At 32.9% G+C, this 23,341-nt stretch overlaps 1 protein-coding gene across 1 annotated transcript in view; it reads left to right on the top strand.

Moving 5' to 3' along the window:
- The window catches only part of LOC111695867 (tyrosine-protein phosphatase Lar), a 132,808-nt gene that overhangs the window by 79,386 nt on the left and 30,081 nt on the right, over positions 1-23,341 (top strand). The window contains exons 3-16 of the mRNA XM_023465330.1: positions 1,710-1,799; positions 2,570-2,959; positions 3,316-3,460; positions 5,782-5,927; positions 6,720-6,874; positions 6,945-6,987; positions 13,752-13,789; positions 15,169-15,267; positions 18,443-18,588; positions 20,212-20,280; positions 20,390-20,484; positions 21,111-21,140; positions 21,618-21,727; positions 22,278-22,445. Coding sequence (XP_023321098.1) covers positions 1,724-1,799; positions 2,570-2,959; positions 3,316-3,460; positions 5,782-5,927; positions 6,720-6,874; positions 6,945-6,987; positions 13,752-13,789; positions 15,169-15,267; positions 18,443-18,588; positions 20,212-20,280; positions 20,390-20,484; positions 21,111-21,140; positions 21,618-21,727; positions 22,278-22,445 — 1,710 coding nt within the window. The 5' untranslated portion in view covers positions 1,710-1,723. The remainder of the gene's footprint in view (positions 1-1,709; positions 1,800-2,569; positions 2,960-3,315; positions 3,461-5,781; positions 5,928-6,719; positions 6,875-6,944; positions 6,988-13,751; positions 13,790-15,168; positions 15,268-18,442; positions 18,589-20,211; positions 20,281-20,389; positions 20,485-21,110; positions 21,141-21,617; positions 21,728-22,277; positions 22,446-23,341) is intronic.

Below are 23,341 nucleotides of genomic sequence, written 5' to 3'. Positions count from 1 at the left end.
TATCATGTCTATTTTACATTAAGTTCAGTTTAACGGACTTAATCTTTTAAATCGTTAAGTTCCAGATTACTTTCAAATTGGATTTGTAACATTTAATCATATAAGATTTTAAAATTTTAATTAATATTTGTTATGCATTCATTTTTTTCCGAAGCGAAAAAGTTTTTCTCTTTGATTTAAAAAAGTATGAAAAATTAATTAAAAACTAAGTCTCCACAAAAAGTGTTATTAACTAGAAGGTTTGTGCTAAAACCTGTATTGAAGATTTTGATCGTAGCATCGTAGCATCGTAGCATACTCAACATCGTAAGCTAAATATATAAACAAGAAAAAAATATTATTATCCTTTTATTAGTGTTCATTTGAAGAAAAAATATATTACAAACTGGTTTAAAACTATTAGGACATTCATGAGGCTTCGGGCCCTCTTTTCAAGAAACAATTTTATCTTTAAACTGATGCATTACAATTCGCCATTTTCTTATCAGTCATGTGAGTCGCAATCAAAAATGTGGGCCCGATCGGTTCAGCCGTTTTGACGTTTATTGGACACAAACAAATAGACCAGATTTAAATTGTATGCTGTGTTGGTATAGTTAAACTATAGTTTGCATAATAAATATAAATTGTATGCTGTGTTAGTATAGTTAAATTATAGTGTACATAATAAATATGATATTGTATGCTGTGTTAGTATAGTTAAACTATAGTGTACATAATAAATATGATATTGTTTACTGAGTTGGTATAGTTAAACTATAGTGTACATAATAAATATGATATTGTATGCTGTGTTAGTATAGTTAAACTATAGTATTCATAATAAATATGATATTGTATGCTGAGTTGGTATAGTTAAACTATAGTGTACATAATAAATATGATATTGTATGCTGTGTTGGTATAGTTAAACTATAGTGTACATGATAAATATGATATTGTATGCTGTGATAGTATAGTTAAACTATAGTTTACATAATAAATATGATATTGTATGCTGTGTTAGTATAGTTAAACTATAGTGTACATAATAAATATGATATTGTATGCTGTGTTAGTATAGTTAAACTATAGTGTACATAATAAATATGATNCCCCCCCCCCCGCCCATTTTCCCCCTCTCCCAAATACCATTTCAGACTTCCCTTCTGACTAATATATTTGTATCCAAAGAAATGAAGTATTTGCTTTCTGTATTTATCAAAGCTTGATTTACTTTCCATAATTTATTGTTAATATAAGCAACCACACGGCACACACACATAAAGTTGTTTAGATTAAATGAGGTACATGTCACCTGTCTCAAATAAAATCTATAATAATTGCCCAAGGGGTGGAATGTAAATAAGATACATATTTGATTATAGTTAAAGTTAGTTAGCTTGATTGAATCTCAGCTAAGGGTTGGCTACCAAAATATAAAATCTTATTTAATTTAAAAAAGAAAACATTATAAAACTTATAAAAATATGATATTTTAGATGGAAAATGTGATTAGAAAAAGTGATATTGATGATTGTTGTTGTATGATGATACCACATGTGAATAATTCTCTGAAAAGATAATGTGAATCTGAAACCTGTAAACCAACCCACAATCTCATCGTCTTTCAATCTGTTCTCCTCAATAATGAGCTTTTTAATATTAATCCAATCCGGAGCAGCAGCATTCGCATTCAAACCATCCTTAATACTTAATACATTCTATAGGATATGAGGGGAGTATGAAGGGTATAGCAGGATACAACGCGTCCCCAGCATCATTCATTTTATTTCTTCTAACTATCGTCTCAGCACAACGTAAGTATACAAACAAAATTATCAGGGACGTTTCTTTTATTGCAAGGCGTTTCCTGGATTGGGTTGTTAGAGGGTGGCAGAGAGGAAAGTAGTATTAAAGTGACGATTAGAGAACCTAAGTGGAGTATTTATTAAACGAAAGAAGAGATATATACAAAAGATGAAAAACACCAAAAGTAAAGACTACAGTTCACAGATATCATGCTAGGAAAGAGAAGGGATAAACTATGAAGCAATTATTAAAGAAAAATGAAAAAAGGAGAAAACGGGGCTGAACTAAACCATTGGAAAATAAAAAGAACATATACATAGAAGACAGAAGGGTGAGAAATTCAAATAAAAACATCTAAAAAGATAAAAAAGGAGATTAAGATTAAGATTTAAGGGTGAGGGGATAAAATGTTTTATAAAAATATTTAAGAATGATAGTCAACAATGCATATAAACAAGACACATACAATTTACACTGTAGGAAAACTTTTACAGGAAAATATAAGACTGATAATGGTAGAACTGAGAGCTTTTTCAATTTTAGCAATTTTACTGAAAGATTCGACTTTTAGATGTTTGAACATATTACGATAAAAGATAAAATTAATGAAAAATGTATCTGGCAGAAAAGATAGAAACAAATATAAGAACCAAAAGAATCTAAAAGTCAATAGAGATTTGGTTTAAGGATGGACGTGTAAGAAAGGGAAAGGTTAAATATCAAGTTTATGGAAGGTTTTGCGTATTTTTGCTGCTCCGCGCCACCCAAATTCTTTCAGAATCCCTACGAACCTCCGACCCAGACTCATTTTACAAGATGGAGAATCAAGGGTTGGATCGCCCTGTAAATACTCCGGACAAGATCAAAGAATCTCATAAAAATTCTTTCCTCATTGGCAGTTTGACAATTAATAATCAAAGGCATCAAAAAAGATCGAGTTCGTCTCGAACATCCCATGATCTGTTCTCCTCGTACTCGAACTCAAACTTCGAGTTCTTTTCTACCTGGAACCTGACAGAACTAGAGGATATTTCAACAGCGACGGAGATGTCGGATGATCAGATGAGATCTCTGGGATTTCCCGTTCCCTCCACTGAACGACCTAGTCTGGAGCGGGAAACCCAGAGACATCCCGTCCTAGATAATCCTTTCATACATTTTCTATCTCGTAAGTAAATGGACAAAAATTCTTAGTTATTTCATTTTCTATGCTTATTCCATCACGTTTTTGTTTTTATTCTATTCTTGTTAAACCTGGAGAGAAGTATGGGATTACTGAACCATTGATTTTTCAAAGAAATATTGGTTCAGGAGGAAGATTGACTTCCCCATTCTTTTCTCCGCTCCGGGTTTCAATGTAAAAACATTCTCACAAACTTTTCTCCGAGTTAACCTTTTATCTGGAAAGAATAATCACATAAGTTTTCCGATTTACCGATTTTCCCGCGAATTAAAGAAATCTATTATCAGGTCTAAACAAACATTCTGAGCTGGGTAGGATATTAAAAACTAAATCTATTTTAGATCCGCCGGAAATAACGAAACCGCCGCAGAGTCACAGTGTAAAGTCCGGCGGTATCGCCGTCCTATTCTGTCATGCTACCGGAGATCCTGCTCCCAACTTCAACTGGAAGAAGAACGGAAAGAAACTGCGGAATACGGACTCCAGGTAGGGAAGGAAACTGAGTACTTTCCTCAAATCTAATTTTCAAATCTTTTTATATTTTCATTCTAAAAGCACAGACCTTTGATATTTCAAACTATGGCTGCCGCTAGATCAAATAAGCAACGTTTGTAATATCGAAGGTTTTCACCATAAGGTTACAATGATATAAAGATTATAGCAATAGAGTTTGAGGCAAGTGATCATGTCCTTTTAACAAGACAATTTCACAAATTTTTTAAAAACTTTTTGTATTCCTATATGTATACCTGTCTCAAAATAAGAAAAGAAATCCAATGATGACGTCATAACTTGTATGAATTATCATGAATGACCATGTTAAGGAAAGTAAGTATAATATAAATAATTACAGCGAAGGACACAAAACCTTGCGAAATGAATATTTTTTCATATACGTGAACAATATAAAAATAGATTTATTAGGTTTCAATAAGTCAAATGTGACTAAAATAGTTTTGATGATATTAATGATAATAAGAGACATTGTGAACTTTTCCAAAAGCATTTTCATTCATGATTGAACCATTGTCATCCTTATGTACGTTTAAATATATATATATATATGTATTATAATTGAAGTAGATATTTGTAAGGCAACATGTATTCATGATGGAATACAATATACATAATATTTACACAATATTTCCTTAAACAGACAATATCTTCTAGAAAAAAGGTATTTCCATCAACGGTTTTAAATCAATGCATTTTCTTCAAGAAAATGTTAAATTCTAAGAATGCCAAACAATTGGGAGAGTAAACAGAATTTTCTCCAGATTTTATAAGAATAAATATACAATATTTATCAAATACCGGTAGAATAGAAAAACTCGCCAGCTTTGGGAAAATGGAAATTTTTTTAAAAATCAGTTTAAACCAATTCTTCTTGATTTATTCATAAACTAGGCTATCTTCTATTTAAATTGTGAACATGTTCTTTTTGTTTACATGTTAAAACAAAGAAGAAGAAAATTTTGCGGATTTTTAAAAAAAAATTCGCGGATTTTCAAGAATTTAAATTTTTTTTTTAAATTAAAAACCTTTAAAACACATTTTTTATATTTTTATCATTCATAAACCTTCCCTGTGGTTACGTGATGTCCCACAAAAAATTTGGGTTCGGATCGGTTCAGCCGTTTTGACGTTTATTGGATACAAACAAACAAACAAACAGACAGACAAGCCAAATTTATATATAGATTGCAGGCCAAAGTATTGATAAATGGATGAATAGATAGTTTGAAATTCTATAGTGTTGTTTAATTTATTAGTTTGCAGTACACAATACCCATTCTGTCACAATAAACTAAGCTAGTGGGGCAGGTCAAATAAGCTGATGTTAGGCCGGGCTCTGTAAAAAGTTTGGCCGCACCATTAAAGTTGAAACCGAGCCGGTATAGTAAAGGGTCGGGCCGGTATAGTTAAGGGTCGGGCCGGTACAGTAAAGGCGTCACTAAGGATGGCAAAGGGGGTCGGTCTGGTTCGAATTCAAATTGACCCTAGTCCGCCGTGCTGTATTTCTCTTAATAGTCATTCGTTTCTTTTATTAAACTATTATCCCTTATCCCTTATCCTAAGGAAGTGAGTCTTTGGACAAACTATGTTTTTAAACTCACCTACATTATAGCAACCCAATGTCGTAGACCTTAGATATTTTAGAATATGAGTTCGGTTAGATCTCAAAATCTTATTTGAAATTACACCATCAGGTTGTACAAATTTGGGGATTAAAAATTTGTATTTGTGGCAAAGAGTTAAATCCCTTCGTGTTCTCCTTACCGTATTTAAGGATTCCTTTAAATATCTTCCTTTTCCAATCCATTTCTCCGTCCTTATTTTTTGCCTCCGTTTTTCGTGAATTTTCTGTTTTGTTTTCCTAGCCAAGCAAACCTTACTAGTCGGTTCTTAATTCATAACCATAGGTTCTTATCTGTACTTCTTTCATAACCAAACTATCCTCCTATTCTGGCCTTCTTTCATATCCAAACTAACCTTCCTATTCTTTCTTTCTCTCATAACCAAACTAAGCTTCCTAGTTTGTCTTTGATTTCATAAAAAAACTAACCTTCCTATTCCATCCTTCTTTTCTTACTTAACTAACCTTTCTAATTCAATCTTCTTTTCTCACTTAACTAACCTTACTAATCTATTCTTCTTTTCTCACTTAGCTAACCTTACTATTTTTTTCTTCTATCCTTACTAAACTAACCTTTCTAATCTATACTTCTTTCCTAACCAAACTAACTTTCCTAATTTGGCTTTCTTGCCTGGCCCAACTATCCTATTTAATCTGGCATTGTATTTAGGTATCTGATCTCTGATTTTGATGGTGGATCTCTGCTTCGTATAGAACCAGTGCGTAAGAAGCGTGAGTCTGGAGCTTATGAATGCGTAGCTGAGAACGGAGTTGGAGACGAAGTATCAGTCTCTGCTGAGCTAGAGGTTTATGATGGTAAGATCAGCTTATTATTATCTCCAACCTTAGCCTAGATCGGAACTTTTAGTAAAGCACCCTGGAAAACTAGGACTAGATGTGTTCGGTTTCTTCTATTTGAATTCAATTTCGTTTTGGTCTTAATTCAACAATCTTTAAACTTACAGAGTTGTTTTTTTTACTTTTTCATTTGAAATGCATCCACCGACAAAAAGAGAAAAGGCAAAAAGTTATATTTAATTGGTCAAATTCTGATCGAAAGTCATCACATGAGTAAATAAACTTGAGTAGATCAGGACCGAACTGTTAAATCCGCGTGGAGTGTCGTGAATCTTTAGCACTTAATCTCGATTTCCAATGTGGACACTTATAAATTTGAGGATCGATGCTTGATCCCTTTATTTAAGTTATCCCCGCTTGGAACAATCACCAATGGATATCAAAGAGGAATTAAACTAATCCGTAGACCTGAATAACAATAAAAAGGAATTTAGTCTTTGACACAAACTCTGATTTTCTAATTCCTATATCTCTGCAACCCAATGTCGTAGACCTATAGATATTTCAAACCATGAATTCTGTTGCATCAAATTATCTTGCTTTGAAATATCAAAAGTCTACAACATCAAGTTCCATAAATATAGGGATTAGAAAATTTGAGTTTGTGACAAAGACTCAATTCCTTTGTTACTTTTTGTCATATATTATCTTATTATTATCTTTTTTGCTTTTCTTATTTCACTCTCTTTATTTTTGTCATTTTTTCTATAGACCACTTCAATTTGGTATTATGATATTTTTTTTCTTTAGAAAAAGAGCTCCCAGTTGGTTTCCCTCAGATAATACAGAACCCTGGGATGAAGGTTGTGGAGAAGGGACGGAACGCTGTTCTGGTCTGCGAGGCTACTGGAGAACCTGCTCCAGTCATTTCATGGGTTCGGGATACGGTTCCAATCAATCTGGAGGTTTGTAATCAGATCTTATTATCTTCAGAAAATTTGAATTCTTATATCTTAAAACTCTATTTTTTTCTAGGGAAACCCTCGGTTGAGTATAATGCAGCAAGGTAAACTGCGAGGTAAGGGAGGAACAACATGCATTCATCATATTATTCTCACCAGACACTACAAGGACCAAACCTTTGTATAAGAGTATTAACTTCTTGGCTTCCAACTCGTTTGGCGACCATCATCTATTTTAATTTTTAAAGGTTGCTCGTTTATCGATTTTTTTTTAGTGGAATTTGAAAGATCGAATTTTTAAAGGCCTTTTTTGATTTCTGACGATCCAGAAAGTCCCACTAAAAATTTTGGGCCCGATCGGTTCATACGTTTTGACGTTTATCGGTTACAAACAAACAAACAAACAAATAGACAAACAGACAAGCAAAGTATATATTAACTATAGGGGTAACTAAGGGGGGGGGGGGGCTCGTTTCCCTCCCTCCCACCCCATCCCCTCATAGATTCTTGCTTTCCTTGTCGAACTAAAGAATTAAATTTCAGCACATTTTAAACTAAAAATCACTTGAATTCTGGTAATGGTAATGTAAGTGAGACTCCAATTTTGGAGTGGTATGTGCAACTTAAAACGGTGTCCTTTAAACCTCTGTCTGATCAAACTCAACTTTCAGCTAGAAATAATGGATATCTCCGTGATCCTTGATCAGACAAATATTTAAAGTTTACCGTTGTGAATCTGACATGACACTCTACTATGGAAGGTAACTTGAAATTTAAAGAATACTGCTATAGTACAGAGAAGAGTTGTTAATACAAGACTGAACTGAGAAAGTATTGAATGGGATAAGAGTATTTTATTGCACTATAAAAGTGTAGATACTTGGATCTATTAATCATCAAAATATTATTATTATTTTCATAAATCTGTATTTAGTCCAACAGTTGTAGGATATATTATGCCTACTCGCATATTTTTTTTCAATCAGAAAGGATGAATTATCTGTACATATATATATATACTTTGCTTGGGTGTCTGTTTGTTTGTATCTATCCAATAAACGTCAAAACGGCTGAACCAATCCGGCTCAAACTTTGTGTTAGACCTCACATGACCCCAGGGAAAGGTTTATGGATGATCAAAATAAAAAAATAGCTTATAACAAAATTCGACTTTCATTAAATTTTGAAAATCTACGATTTTTTTCTATAATCCGCGAACTTCTTTTTGTTTTATTTAACAATGTATTCAAAAAGAAAATGTTCACAATTAAAATAGAAGATGGGCGCTAAGCGCCCTGAAAGCCTAGTATTAGCTATGAATTACAAGTTTGATAGCGACATTTCTAATATGAATGAATATAATAAACGAATACAAAAAATCCCATTTTAATTTGTTACCACCGTGGCTTTAGGAAACTATTAGACTTAATTGAGGATTTAATGGGGTTTGATTTCTAAATTCTTAAAAAGTTTGAATAGAAAACAAAGGTTTGGTCCGCAGCATAGTGTCTTACATTGTAAATAATTAGTTGAAGTAGATTTAGATGCATCTAGATTAGTTGCATTCAAACTGAGTGTTCTAACTTATATTATAGCAAAGTTATCCGTAATCCAGAAACATAGAGAGGAAGATTTAGATACCTCTCAGGGTTAGAGATATTCTTAGAAATCCTTCTCTTAGAATTAATATCTTGTCCTATTCTTGTCTCATGTTTGATATCTTAAGATATTCTTGTCTGAGGGTTGATATCTTAAGATATTCTAGTCTGAGGGTTGATATCTTGAGATATTCTTGTCTGAGGGTTGATATATTGAGATATTCTTGTCTCAGGGTTGATATCTTAAGATAATCTTGTCTGAGGGTTGATATCTTGAGAAATTCTCGTCTGAGGGTTGATATCTTGAGATACTCATGCCTGAGGGTTAATATCTTGAGATATTCTTGTCTGAGGGTTGATATCTTGAAATATTCTTGTCTGAGGGTTNTGAGATATTCTTTTCTGAGGGTTGATATTTTGAAATATTCTGTTCTGAGGGTTGATATCTTGAATAATTCTTGTCTCAGGGTTGATATATTTTGATATTATTGTCTGAGGGTTGATATCTTAAGATATTCTTGTCTGAGGGTTAATATCTTGAGATACGCTTGTTATTTGAAGGTTTATATCTTGGGATATTCTTGTCTGAGGGTTGATATCTTGAGATATTCTTGTCTGAGGGTTGATATCTTGGGATATTCTTGTCTGAGGGTTAATATCTTGAGATACACTTGTTATTTGAAGGTTGATATCTTGGGATATTCTTGTCTGAGGGTTGATATCTTGAGATATTCTTGTCTGAGGGTTGATATCTTAAAATATTCTTGAATTAAGGGTTGATATCTTGAGATATTCTTGTCGTATTTTTCAACCAAAAGCAAATTATGAAAAGTTTTTTATCAGTCATGAATTTACAATTTTCATTGATTTGCCACTATAATATAAGTTTGAACACTTTTAAACAAAGGTCTTGTTTTATCTTTGACAATGTATAGTTCCATCCCAAACCTTATTTTATTTATATATAGTTTAAAATAACAGAGATTGCTAGCTTGTATTTGTAACATTTCTAAACTTTATTTGATGTTTCATCTTTCTTGAAACTTTACAAATGAATACATATACAGCAAGCAGGGTCTCAGATAATTATTAATGCACTGGCATAATTAACTTATCCAAGCCATATGCTACCTTTACCTTGTCTATATATATATATATATTTATATAAGTAATAACATTTTTATATTTAATAAACTGAAAGATAAGTTAATTATAACATTTACACAATGCACCGTTATATTATGCACTGGATTCAGATTTGAGTTCAAGTTCGACCAGGTTCAGGGATTATGATTTTTCGTTTAGGTTTGAATAAAATTCTGCCCTTCAGTTTAGAATTAGGTTTTGGTTAGGCAGTTAGGTTTTGATTTGGGTTCAGCTTGACACCAGGTTTAGGTTTCGGCAAAGGTTTTGAATTATTGGTTCAGGTGAGGGTCATGTATAGATTTTGATTTAGTTTTAGTTTATAGTTAGGTTCAGGTTCAGGTCTAGGCTTTGGTTTAGGTTTCCGGTTTGGTTTAGGTTCTGGTTCAGGTCTAGGCTTTGGTTTTGGTTTAGGTTCAGGTTTGGTTAAGGTTCAGGTTTGGTTAAGGTTCAGGTTTGGTTAAGGTTCAGGTTTGGTTAAAGGTTCAGGTTTGGTGAAAGGTTCAGGTTTGGTTACAAAGTGTTCTGTGCTAGTTTTTGTTTAGAAAAGGTTCGTTTAGAAGAGGTATAAAGAAACTTGTTAATTCTTGGATTAGAAGGTATCTAGACAAGGCTTATATTTTAGCTTAATTTTATAGAAAATTAAAAAACTTTTCTGAGACAACAATGCAAACTCTTTATAAGACAACATGGAACAATTCTCATCTCTTAACTCAGATTTGTTGTAACTCTACTTTTCCCCGTCCTGTTCTTAGTTTCTGCCACTTCCTTTTCTCCTGTTCTTAGTTTCTTCTACTTTCCTTTTCTCCTGTTCTTAGTTTCTTCCATTTCGTTTTCTCCTGTTCTTAGTTTCTTCTACTTTCCTTTTCTCCTCTTCTTAGTTTCTTCCACTTTCCTTTTCTCCTGTTCTTAGTTTCTTCCACTTTCCTTTTCTCCTGTTCTTAGTTATTTCCACTTTCTTGTTCTTACTCTCCTGTCCTTAATTTCTTCTAGTTTCTTTCCTTTTCTCCTGTTCTTAGTTTCTTCCACCTTCCTTTTTCTCCTGTTCTTAGTTTCTTCCACTTTCCTTTTCTCCTGTTCTTAGTTTCTTCCACTTTCCTTTTCTCCTGTTCTTAGTTTCTTCCACTTTCCTTTTCTCCTGTTCTTAGTTTCTTCCACTTTCCTTTTCTCCTGTTCTTAGTTTCTTCCACTTTCCTTTTCTCCTGTTCTTAGTTTCTTCCACTTTCCTTTTCTCCTGTTCTTAGTTTCTTCCACTTTCCTTTTCTCCTGTTCTTAGTTTCTTCCACTTTCCTTTTCTCCTGTTCTTAGTTTCTTCCACTTTCCTTTTCTCCTGTTCTTAGTTTCTTCCACTTTCCTTTTCTCCTGTTCTTAGTTTCTTCCACTTTCCTTTTCTCCTGTTCTTAGTTTCTTCCACTTTCCTTTTCTCCTGTTCTTAGTTTCTTCCACTTTCCTTTTCTCCTGTTCTTAGTTTCTTCTACTTTCTTTTCTGCTCTCCCGTTCTTACTCTCCTGTTCTTAGTTTCTTCCATTTCCTGTCCTCTTGTCATGTTTTTTTTTGTCATCCACATATCCAGATATTCATCTTATGCTTTCTTGTTAACCAGATATTTATCTTATTCTTTCTTGTTAACCAGATATTCATCTTATTCTTTCTTGTTAACCAGATATTCATCTTATTCTTTCTTGTTAACCAGATATTCATCTTATTGTTTCGTGTTAACCAGATATTCATCTTATTGCTTCTTGTTAACCAGATGTTCATCTTATTCTTCCTCAGTCCTATTTGACCATGCTTTGGTCAAATTTATAAATCCGAAAACAATATTCTGTTGGTTTAACTATGAGACATGTATCGATATGAAGTAGTTTCGTGACCTGGCATACATACACTACTCGACAGTTTCTAAATCCTACAATTTGATGGCTGGCTCCAGTCCGTTTATAAGAATTACATATTGATTTTTCAATTGGAAAACTATATATTTCGTTACTGTGACTTTATATAGTAGTTTAATAAAGTCAAGAGCCAAAACTGAATTTAGTAATAACACGATATGCACACAAAACTATATTTATACGTTAGACATAATAATGATACTAAATAATTAAATGTGATCAGAGTAGAGATGGAACACTTCAAAGGTTTCTTTGCCTAGGTCGGCGGACGTATCTTCCATTACCCGTCTTAAAAACCCCTTCGTTAGTAACTAACACCGTCCAGCTTCCCTGGTCTGCCTACCCGTTTTCTAGAGCTCTAATGGTATTTCCAACTTGTCTTTATATTCAAACTTCTAGCGCACAACTAAACTCTGGCTTGGGTTTATTTTTAACTTTCTATCAGACAACTAAACTCTGGCTTGGGTTTATATTTAACTTTCTATCAGACAACTAAACTCCGGGTTGGGTTTATTTTTAACTTTCTATCAGACAACTAAACTCTGGCTTGGGTTTATATTTATCTTTCCATCAGACAACTAAACTCTGGCTTGGGTTTGTATTTAACTTTCTATCAGACAACTAAACTCCGGCTTGGGTTTATTTTTAACTTTCAATCAGACAACTAAACTCCGGCTTGGGTTTATATTTAACTTTCTATCAGACAACTAAACTCCCGCTTGGGTTTATTTTTAACTTTCTATCAGACAACTAAACTCCAGCTTGGGTTTATATTTAACTTTCTAACAGACAACTAAACTCCAACTTGGGGTTTGAGTCCTTGTATTATAAACTAAATACTAAATATGTACAAATAAAACCGTGCTGGTTTTCAAATATTGATGATAGCAAGGGATAAGTTGACGTTTTATGCATTTTTTTCATACCTAGAGATATCCTAATATAATTCATTTATACATCGATCTTAAATTCAGAAGCATTTATAAAAAAATAAATTCTTTATTTAAAGGGAGTGACCGGAAATGTATGGTAGTTGATCTGAGAATGCAGTTTTGTAAAGATTTTTTTAGGATTCATTTGAGACCTATAAGATGTGTTTACGGTGCATATTTGTTCAGCAAGAGTGCAAATTCAATTTGTAAAATCCTTCTTTATTGTCCATTCTGGAATCTGGAGAGATGATTTTGAGAATCGTTTTTTTTTTAATTATTTAATAACAACGACGAAAAATGTAACAAAAATTCTAAAGTAAACTAATTGGATGTTTAGGAACATATTTCTTAACAGAAACTTGTCAATAAATCATTGTTAGAATCAATTATTTCTTTTTCATCATTATATTTAATTTTTTATTCTTTACACATTTGTTCACAGTTTTCTTAAAATTCTTTAGATGTCGTCTTTTCAATAAAAATTCCGGGAAATCTACAGAAAATGTTTGTGAACAATGAGACATTGCAGAAACTAATAACTGAAATTTGAAAAGATTAGTGATTTTAGATAATAATAGTTAATGTTTATTTTGTTCAATCTGTTCCTAAACAACTTATTAGTTTACTGTCGAATTCTTGTAACAATCATCGTGGTCGTCATGGAATAATCTTTAAAAACTGATTCTCAAAATCATCCCTCCAAAATGGACAATCTTTGATTGATTTTAAAGATCAAATTTTCACTCTTGTTGAACAAATACGCACCATAAAGAATTACTCTGCAATACTACATTCACAGTTCAACGACCATACATTGCCGGTCACTCCCTTTAAACACAAATAGGCTTTATAGATTTTAATGTCTCAAATATCTTTTGAGTTGGTTAGAAGGTTGTTGATTTTTTTTGTTCATGAGTCTCTAAAAGGGATTAGAAGAGTTTTTAAAAAGTTAGTAAGGTTTCAAGGTTCTGGTTAAAGAAAACTAGAAAGGTTTCAAGGTTCAGGTTAAAGAAAACTAGAAAGGTTTCAAGGTTCAGGTTAACTAGAGTTGGAAAAATTTCAATTTTCTGGGTTTTAAAAGAAAACTAGAAAGGTTTCTAGGTTCAGGTTAAAGAAAACTAGAAAGGTTTCTAGGTTCAGGTTAAAGAAAACTAGAAAGGTTTCAAGGTTCAGGTTAAAATTAAGATAGGTTGTTTGATCCAATTCTGAACTTAAATTCCTGTAATGCACAGTTAGTGAGCTAGTTATCCACAGTATAGTTTATTTATAAATTAATATTTTTTAAAAATTATCTGTCATTTTCATAATTCAGGATCATTAAGAATAGAAGCAGCAGAGGAAACGGACCAGGTAAACTGATTAGATGAGACAACACCTTACCTATCCTGTCCTGTCCTAATCTAACTTGTCCAGTCCTAACTAACCAGTCCTGACCTAACCTAACTTGTCTAAACAAAACCTTACTTGTTTTTATCTAACCTAACCTGTCCAACCCTAACTGAACTTGTCCCATTCAAACCTAACCTGTCCAACCCTAACCCAACTTGTTTCATTCAAACCTAACCTGTCCAACCCTAACCTAACTTGTCCCATTCAAACCTAACCTGTCTGTATAACTTGTCCTGTAACTTTAATGAACCTTCTTACCTGTCACATTCTATTGATATTTAACCTAATATATTCAGACCTACCCTATCAATGTCATGGGCTTAACTCAAGTTCAGAATTTCTGACCTCAGTCTAAAACTAAAGAACGAAAAAAATTACGACTTAAAAAGTTTCAGCTTTAATGCCACTTCTGACTTAATTTAAACCTGAATTTTAAGCTACAGCTTGATGAATATTTAATTTGTCGATTTCGGCGAGTTAAATTTTAAACCCCAAGTTACCCGCGTTCAATTTTGCGATATTTCAATGCATAAAAAATCTGACGATTTAAGTTTAAAAAGATTTTCCTGTAATCTGGATTAATTAAATACATCGTGTACCTAATACGAAATATATTTTGTTATAATTCGCGATGCAGTTTTGTGAAGAAATTGAAGTTACGACTACGAGACAGCTGATGTTGAATTATCTCTGTCAATGTAATCTCCGTTATTCCCGTAATCTGAGGTCGAATTTAGAGAATCCGCTGGTTCCACTTAAAATCGTAATCAATGTTTCAAGATTTAAGCCGGCGCTAAATTGAAACCGGTTTTGGGGGATTAAAACGCGGCTCAAATCCATTAAATTCGGACTCTGATTGGTTCATATTTTCCTTTTGATCCTTTTTAAAGAAATCCCAACCCTTCTGTCTATTACTAGAATAACATCATTTTCATCTCAATATATTTCGGCAAAAACTTTGGTATCTTCATGAGTTTGTCCTATAATATTACAGATATAAGCAAAAAATTAATTTTTTTAGACAATGAATATTTAAAATAAATAAGACAAAGAAAAGAACAAGAAAATTTATAACCTTTACAATAAGGAATTTTTCAAATAAATAATGTCAAAACACATAAAACTTTAAAAAGACAAGAAAAAAAATATCCCTTCAGGGTTGAATTAAGAAAGTTTCATATCTATGTATGTAATTTTTCATATTTTTTAATCTATAACTTAAATTTCGCACATTCTTTAGTTTTAGATATGATCTAAACTCTGATTCTACAAATTACTTTTAAATTTGTGCAGACACAGGTTAAGGTTGGCACCCTAGTTTATAATAACTCCTACTCCAGGGAAAGTATGAGTGTGTAGCAAGTAACTCTGTGGGTACTGAGTATTCCTACTCAGCTCAATTATATGTTAGAGGTAAGTTTAAGTTCTTGATTGCAAAGGTTAAGGTCTCTAAACCAGGATTAACTATTTTCAGTTCGAGAACTTTACTCTAGCTCTGGTCAAACCTNCTTCCGCAAATAGTATAGTATCTTCTACCAGAAACAGTATGGTATGGTATCCTCTTCCGCAAATAGTATAGTATCTTCTACCAGAAACAGTATGGTATGGTATCCTCTTCCGCAAATAGTATAGTATCTTCTACCAGAAACAGTATGGTATGGTATCCTCTTCCGCAAATAGTATAGTATCTTCTACCAGAAACAGTATGGTATGGTATCCTCTTCCGCAAATAGTATAGTATCTTCTACCAGAAACAGTATGGTATGGTATCCTCTTCCGCAAATAGTATAGTATCTTCTACCAGAAACAGTATGGTATGGTATCCTCTTCCGCAAATAGTATAGTATCTTCTACCAGAAACAGTATGGTATGGTATCCTCTTCCGCAAATAGTATAGTATCTTCTACCAGAAACAGTATGGTATGGTATCCTCTTCCGCAAATAGTATAGTATCTTCTACCAGAAACAGTATGGTATGGTATCCTCTTCCGCAAATAGTATAGTATCTTCTACCAGAAACAGTATGGTATGGTATCCTCTTCCGCAAATAGTATAGTATCTTCTACCAGAAACAGTATGGTATGGTATCCTCTTCCGCAAATAGTATAGTATCTTCTACCAGAAACAGTATGGTATGGTATCCTCTTCCGCAAATAGTATAGTATCTTCTACCAGAAACAGTATGGTATGGTATCCTCTTCCGCAAATAGTATAGTATGTTCTACCGGAAACAGTCATGGTATAGTATCTTCTACCGGAAGCAGTCATGGTATTGTATCCTCTTCCGCAAATAGTAGTATGTTCTACCGGAAACATTATTGTATCTTCATCCGGAAACAGTATGGTATCTTTTACCAGAAACAGTATGGTATCTTTTACCGGAAACTATATGGTATCTTCTCTAGAATAAAGTATGGTATCTTCTACCGGAAACAGTGCGTTATTATACAGCTAAACCTGGGCTAGGTTTGGTTTGGGTTAGTTGTAAATTCCTCGATATTGACTTTTATGCTCTATATTCAATGCTTCTAATCTTGGGCCAATGCAAAGGTTGCATTGACCTATCCTCTAACATATCTGGAGCTCGTGAAACCGTTCTTATCCTTAAATAAATCTACAATTTGATCCTTTTTATCGACAATCCAATTAACTTAACGAATTAGTAAAATTTCAGCAGAGTTTTCTGACATTTGAAATATCTAGAGGATGAATCCATTGGCATTTTCAGATCCTTTCTCTCCTATTCAGATGGAATGAAAGGGTGGGAGGAAGCGTTTATCTTTGTTAATTTTGGTATTTTTATAATTGAATTTACTCTATCTATGGTTTGTGGAAAGTTTAGTTTCACCACTTGATTCTATCCTAGTATCCTACAGGGTGTCCCAATAAACATGGGACTTTTATATCGTCCTTGTTCCATGAAGGATTATTTTGTAAACATTATTTTGTAGTATCACAGTTAAAACACCTTCAAAATAAACGGAGATTATAGAAAAGAGAATTTGTCCAGATTCCAGTTTATTAAAAAGCCACAAAACTATTCAAATGTTTAGTATCTCGGGCAATTTTAAAGATACAAAGAAGGTAGAAAACATTTTGGAAAGCTAATTAGACTTAAATTATCGGAGATCAAAGACGATATTGAAGTCGGCTCTCAATTCCCATGTTTATTGGGACACCCTGTAGTATCCTGGTATACTTGTAACTCTGTCAGATCCTGTCCAGTATATTTCACCGCAAACTAAAGTTGACCGTGGCACTTTCAATCCTTCTTTATCAGATCTTATCTTTATTTTTCTTTTATTTAATAATATCAGATTATTTTACATCTCTCTCTTCTTCCTGTTTCTCCGTGTCAACCCTAAAATTTTTAAAATCTCTTTAAATAGCTTTAAAAGGGGCTGAAAAATCTTAAAACCTTTAACTCCTGTAACTGTAAACCTATCAATAAAAGGTTTAAAGGGACTGTAAGCGTAATGTATCCTTACTAGCTTTTTTGATAATTATTAAAGAATTAGATAGTTTTTGTTTGGGGAAACTGTTTAATTTTATTTGCGGTTTCTCTGCAAAAGTGATTAAACTTAAACAATTTTACAGCCAGAGAAACAAAAACATTTTTCACATTTTTGATCAGATTGAGGTTTCAAGGGTACTGTGTTAAATCGGGCATTGCTATCTTTGCATGGCGGGTCATTTGAAATTATGCCTTCAGTCCCTTAAAAGCATCTCTAACTGGTCTAAACTCTAAACTATCTACTTTCAACCAGTTTTAATTATCTTTAACAAGTCAAACTCAAGCTCAACCAGTGTTTGTAATCATCTCCAGGCTTTCCAGAAACATAAAGAAGAGAAAACTTTTATCTTGTAAAGAAGAGAAGCACAGTCTGGAGAAATTAAATTAAAATTCTCTCAACCGAAGTGAATTGAAATTTTGAAATTCCGGTCAAGATTTTTTCTTCTGAGATGAAGATAGATTGTATATTTGACATGATTTCAGATTTCTTTCAGTCAAAAACTGGAAATACTAGGGAATCCTTTTACAGGGTTTCCAACTTATACATTTTCTGTCAGACACACAGCCGAGAGTGAATAGTTAGTTGAGATGGCTAAAAACGAAATGGATTTAATTTTTTCTTTTCTATTTTACAAAAATGTTTAATCCTTCTTTTTCAACCATCCATGCTAATAATGTTTGTTATTAAATATTTCCTGATGAGTCTGGTTCTATAGGATAGAATTGAACCCAAACCTTTAATATCCTGGTCCCCCCTAGAACTGAGTTTACAAAACACTAATTATAAAAGTGTTCTAACAATCAACACTCTGTTGGTTTAAAGAATTTTAATTTCCCTCCTTGTGCAAACTGCACAGTAATGAGCAAATATGCAAGGTTATTAAAACAACCTTAAAACATTAAGTTTTCATAGAGGAAAATATGGCATTTTGTAATGGATTGTTTAAGAGAAACAGATGGGTTGATTTGTATGTTTATGTTGGAGGGTGTAGGAGCTGGATCCATACTTTCAAGTATAAAGCTACATACTGTTGAATGAAGATTAAATATTTATAACGTTTTATTTGTTCCAACTTTTCAACAAACTTTATCGTTCGAAGTTAACATTTTTAATTTCAGCTCTGCCACGCGCTCCGACCCAGGTTCTAGTAACTGAGGTTCAATCCACCTCTGTCAGGCTCTCATGGTCATATGATGGAGATGCTAAGAGCGAAGTACAGTACTATGTCATACAGTACAAACCAAGGTAATGAAAAGTCAAGAGAGTACATAAAATATGGATATATTTACGCCTGCCCGGGTATCATTATATTTTTGAACCAGTGAAGTACAACATTTGAATGTATAGTTATGAGATCACATAAAAACTTTACATACATTTGGTACATCCATTCATTTTGCCCAAACTTTACATTTTCTCCTGTTTTTGGTCTTTAAATTTCCGTGTTTACAATATACTCATGCTCCTTGTCGATACTGCAGCAGATATTCTATAAAATAAAGTAAAGGAACTGAGTTTTTGCCACAAATTCTGATTTAAAAAGCTATATCTTTGCAACCTGATGGTGTAAACCTTTGATATTTCAAACTATCATAATTTGATCTAAAATGATTCATAGTTTGAAATATCTAAGGTCTCCAACATTAAAATGCAAAGATATAGGGATAAGAAAATCAGAGTTTGTGACAAAAACTCAATTCCTTTATGTAACGATAAATATAGTAAATCAAACAATAATAAATAAGGTATTAAAGAGGGAGTATGGTATTATTTTAATAAGAATAATAATATTATTTATAGGAATGAGAAACCATTTATTTAAGAATAATTCAATCATAGAGTAGCTCTTGGTTAAAAATATAAGTAGAAACGAAAAGTCCTAAAACCTATTTTTCCTCTCAAAATATGCAGTAGGTGGACACATCAAATAGAGGAATTTATATTTTTTTCTCAAACTCTAATTTTTAATTCCTATATGTTTGTATCTATATATGCTGTAGACTTTTTTTTATAGACTTTATAAATGATATTTTAAATGAAAAATTCTGTTAGATTAAATAGTCTCTAAGTTTGAAAAATCAAAGATTTAAACCATTAGATTGCAAAGATTTCGCGGTTACAAAATTTGAGTTTGTGTCAAAAACTCAATTCCTTTAGCTTAATTATAGAGCACTAATTATGGTTGACGCTCTAAAGTGTGATATCCAGCCAACATTTATCCTTGGAAGTTTATCAATATACTTCATGAATCCTTTAATTTTGAAAAATCCTCTAATTTTGAAAAAATCCTCTAATTTGAAAAATCCTCTAATTTGAAAAATCCTCTAATTGTGAAAAATCATCTAATTTATAATCAATATTGATTTCTACCTATATAGGTCTGCATAAGCACACTATTGTTTAACTGTTTGGAAGCAAAGTTTGGTTTTGAATAGACTGTATTATTGGGTAGTTAGCTGCCCTTTATTTACAGCACACCAGCTTATAAAGGTTATTCTTCTCTTATACAAAAAGTTTTACAACATTCAACCTTTTATTCATAACTCGAGGTAAAGCTAAGGTATGTATTACGGGAAAATAAAGATTGAATTTACAATGGAACTGAATATTTACCCAAAATCTATACCTTTGCAATCTAATGGTTTTAACGTTTGATACTTCAAACTTGGACAACTTTCTCTATAGCAGAATTCATAGCTTGACATATCAAAGGTTGACGACGTCTGTTTGGAAATATTAAGGAATAAGAAGATTACAGTTTGGGACAAGTTGTCAGTTTTTTTTTTTTGATAAATATTACTTTTGTGGATTGCACAACACCGTCGTATGTTGTAGCTAATCATAAAATTATTTATTTATTGTTCACAGAGCTGCATCCTGGGACTACAAGGAGATCAGCGGAGCTATTACAAACTTCTATGATATCCGTGGTCTTAGGTAATAAAATTCAAGAGGTTATAGGATAACATTATTTAAAACTTTCAGATTTCTTTTTGAAATTTCCAATCGAGTTCCTATTCTTAAAAGTTGAAAATATCCTGTCTAGTCCGTACACAGAGTACGAGTTTGGAGTTCTAGCAATGAATAACGTTGGACGAGGACAGAAGAGTGTCCCTGTGTTTGCAACTACTGGAGAAACAAGTAAGATTATCCTTCTAGTCTTTATCTCACTCTAGTGCACAATTCTGGTTACGGAACTTCTATATTGCAGAGAGGAGAAGGATTAACAGAGTTCTCAGGAATATTTACTTTTTAATCTTAAACTGTTGCCACAATACGTTAAGGGACTGTTTTCTAATTTCAAGTGGCCTGTAAATTAAGAGGGGAAAGCATGATATGCACAACGTTTCCCTTTAAAAAGTATTAAATTTTGACAACTTCCTTCATGTTATTTCTGAATCAGAGTCACTTGAAGTGCGCTGATTTGGTTATATGGAACAAATTACAAACACAATTAAAGAAAACTCTGTAAATTTATCTACTCTCTTATTGCCTTTTATTTTCCTTTTAGCAACTAATTCTAACCACGGAAAGCGTGTGGGGGGGAGGGGAGGGATTGTTATTTATTACTTTTTTGAGCAAAGGACTGAAATATAATTACAACAAAAATGTGGAAAACGCTTCTAAATTCAATAAATGTTTTTAGTCTTCATTAAAGTAGCATGTTTTTACTCTCCCTTGAACCAATGCACTGCAAACGAACTAACCAGGACGAATATACTCCGTCCACTGTATTCAATAGATCGACTAATATTAACCTTTTACAGAACCAGGAGGATCGATCCCGGGAGATGATCGTAAGTTTAATCAATTAATCAAATTAACTCTTCCATTTGAACTAATTAGACTGAATAATTAACACTGAATATTAATCTCTGAACTAATTATTTCAAGAAGTTGAGATTTCACCATTTTAAAATAAACTTTTAACAGTTTTAGCCAGCATATTCATTCCCGCATATAACTTTATGAAGTTTATGTTCTGTATCTCTAGGTCCATGTTTATGGTTCTGTATCTCTAGGTCCAGGTTTCATTTTCTGTATCTCTAGGTCCAGGTTTAGTGTTCTGTATCTCTAGGTCCATATTTAATGTTCAGTATCTAAAGGTGAAGGTTTCACGTTCTGTATCTCTAGGTCCAGGTTTAATGTTCTGTATCTCTAGGTCCAGGTTTAATGTTCTGTATCTCTAGGTCCAGGTTTAATGTTCTGTATCTCTAGGTCCATGTTTAATGTTCAGTATCTCTAGGTCCAGGTTTAATGTTCTGTATCTCTAGGTCCAGGTTCTGCTCCAAGAAACGTCCAGGTTCGTCCTCTCTCCTCCTCCACCATGGTGATACAATGGGACGAACCCCAGGCTCAGAACGGACTAGTTACCGGATACAAGGTTAGAAATGCAGTCATAATCAGAAAGACCCGGAATTAATTTATAATTAATCAGACGACTTTATAATCTAATTTTACAAATATATTTAATGAAACGATAATAATAAAATAGCACTAGCCCTGCCAATTTCGAGATACGGTCTTGTACGTTTAAAATTACCAGAGATATATATGTAAAGTCATCTGATTAACTGTCAGTTAATTCTGGGCCTTTCAGGTTATGACTGTAGAGTAAATAGATTGTCAAGTACAATAGGTGGCAACAGATACACCACGTCACAAGTGTCAAAAATAACGAGAAAAACGAAATTTTCTCACATCAGTTAAGTTTTCCAAGATTAGATCAAAAAGTGTAAAAACAGAAAATAAAGAACACATTAATTAAATTGCACTTATTTTACTGTAAGACAAGCACTTTAGTCGAAAATTATCAGCTGTACTGAGAGTGCAAAATTCTACGTTGCCACCTATTTTACTAGAATCTATTTGATTTAGAGGATTATATTTTGATCTATATGCGGAAAGAATTTTTAATACATTTTATTTTTCAGGTTTACTATTCAACAAATCCTCAGCTTCCTTTATCACGTTGGGAATCTCAGTTTGTTGATAATAACAAGTTGACAACTATCAGTGATCTTACTCCGCATACAATATACACTATCAGAGTAGAGGCATACACCAGTATTGGACCAGGACCTTTATCTACTCCTGTACAGGTATACAGTACTGTACAGTGTACAGGTTTACAGTACTGTACAGTGTACAGGTATACAGTACTGTACAGTGTACAGGTATACAGTACTGTACAGTGTACAGGTTTGCAGTACTGTACAGTGTACAGGTATACAGTACTGTACAGTGTACAGGTATACAGTACTGTACAGTGTACAGGTATACAGTACTGTACACTGTACAGGTTTACAGTACTGTACAGTGTACAGTTTTACAGTACTGTACAGTGTACAGGTATACAGTACTGTACACTGTACAGGTTTACAGTACTGTACACTGTACAGGTATACAGTTCTGTACAGTGTACAGGTTTACAGTACGGTAAGGTGTACAATTTGAGAATAGTTTTAATAATCTTACTTGACCGAAAAAGCGGTAAAATATAAGAAAAAGCGGAAAAAAATCTTTTATTTTAAAGCAAGAGGCAGGCACATCACAGTCAACTAAGCTTTCCGTGTGTAGTGTGTACTGCAGTAATTTGCAGTACACTGACCGAAGATATATAGTAGCGTTTAGTGGAGAGTGATATACATATAACAATACAATGACCAGCTTAGATACATCACGGACAAATTAAACTTGCATTAATAGGGAATCTGTTCCTTAGAAGAAATATAGTTTTGATATTAAAGGGACTGTAAATGTAATTTCAAATGAACCTCCATGCAAAATTGTCAATGGTTGAATACCCGATTCACATCGATACCCTCAAAACATCTGATCAATAATGTGCAAAATATAATAGTTTTTCTAGTTTTAAAAGTGTTTAATTCTGATAATTTCTGAATTATATCCTGCAATATAATTGCGCATGTCGCTTTTGTAGAGGAACCGCAATTGAAAAACAATCAGTTTTAAAAATTATAAACATTTATATATA

Source organism: Eurytemora carolleeae, unplaced genomic scaffold (genome assembly GCF_000591075.1).
Source record: "Eurytemora carolleeae unplaced genomic scaffold, Eaff_2.0 scaffold122, whole genome shotgun sequence".
Taxonomy (NCBI): domain Eukaryota; kingdom Metazoa; phylum Arthropoda; class Copepoda; order Calanoida; family Temoridae; genus Eurytemora; species Eurytemora carolleeae.
Note: the sequence above shows the minus strand (reverse complement) of the source record. Positions and strands in the feature narration are given on the sequence as shown.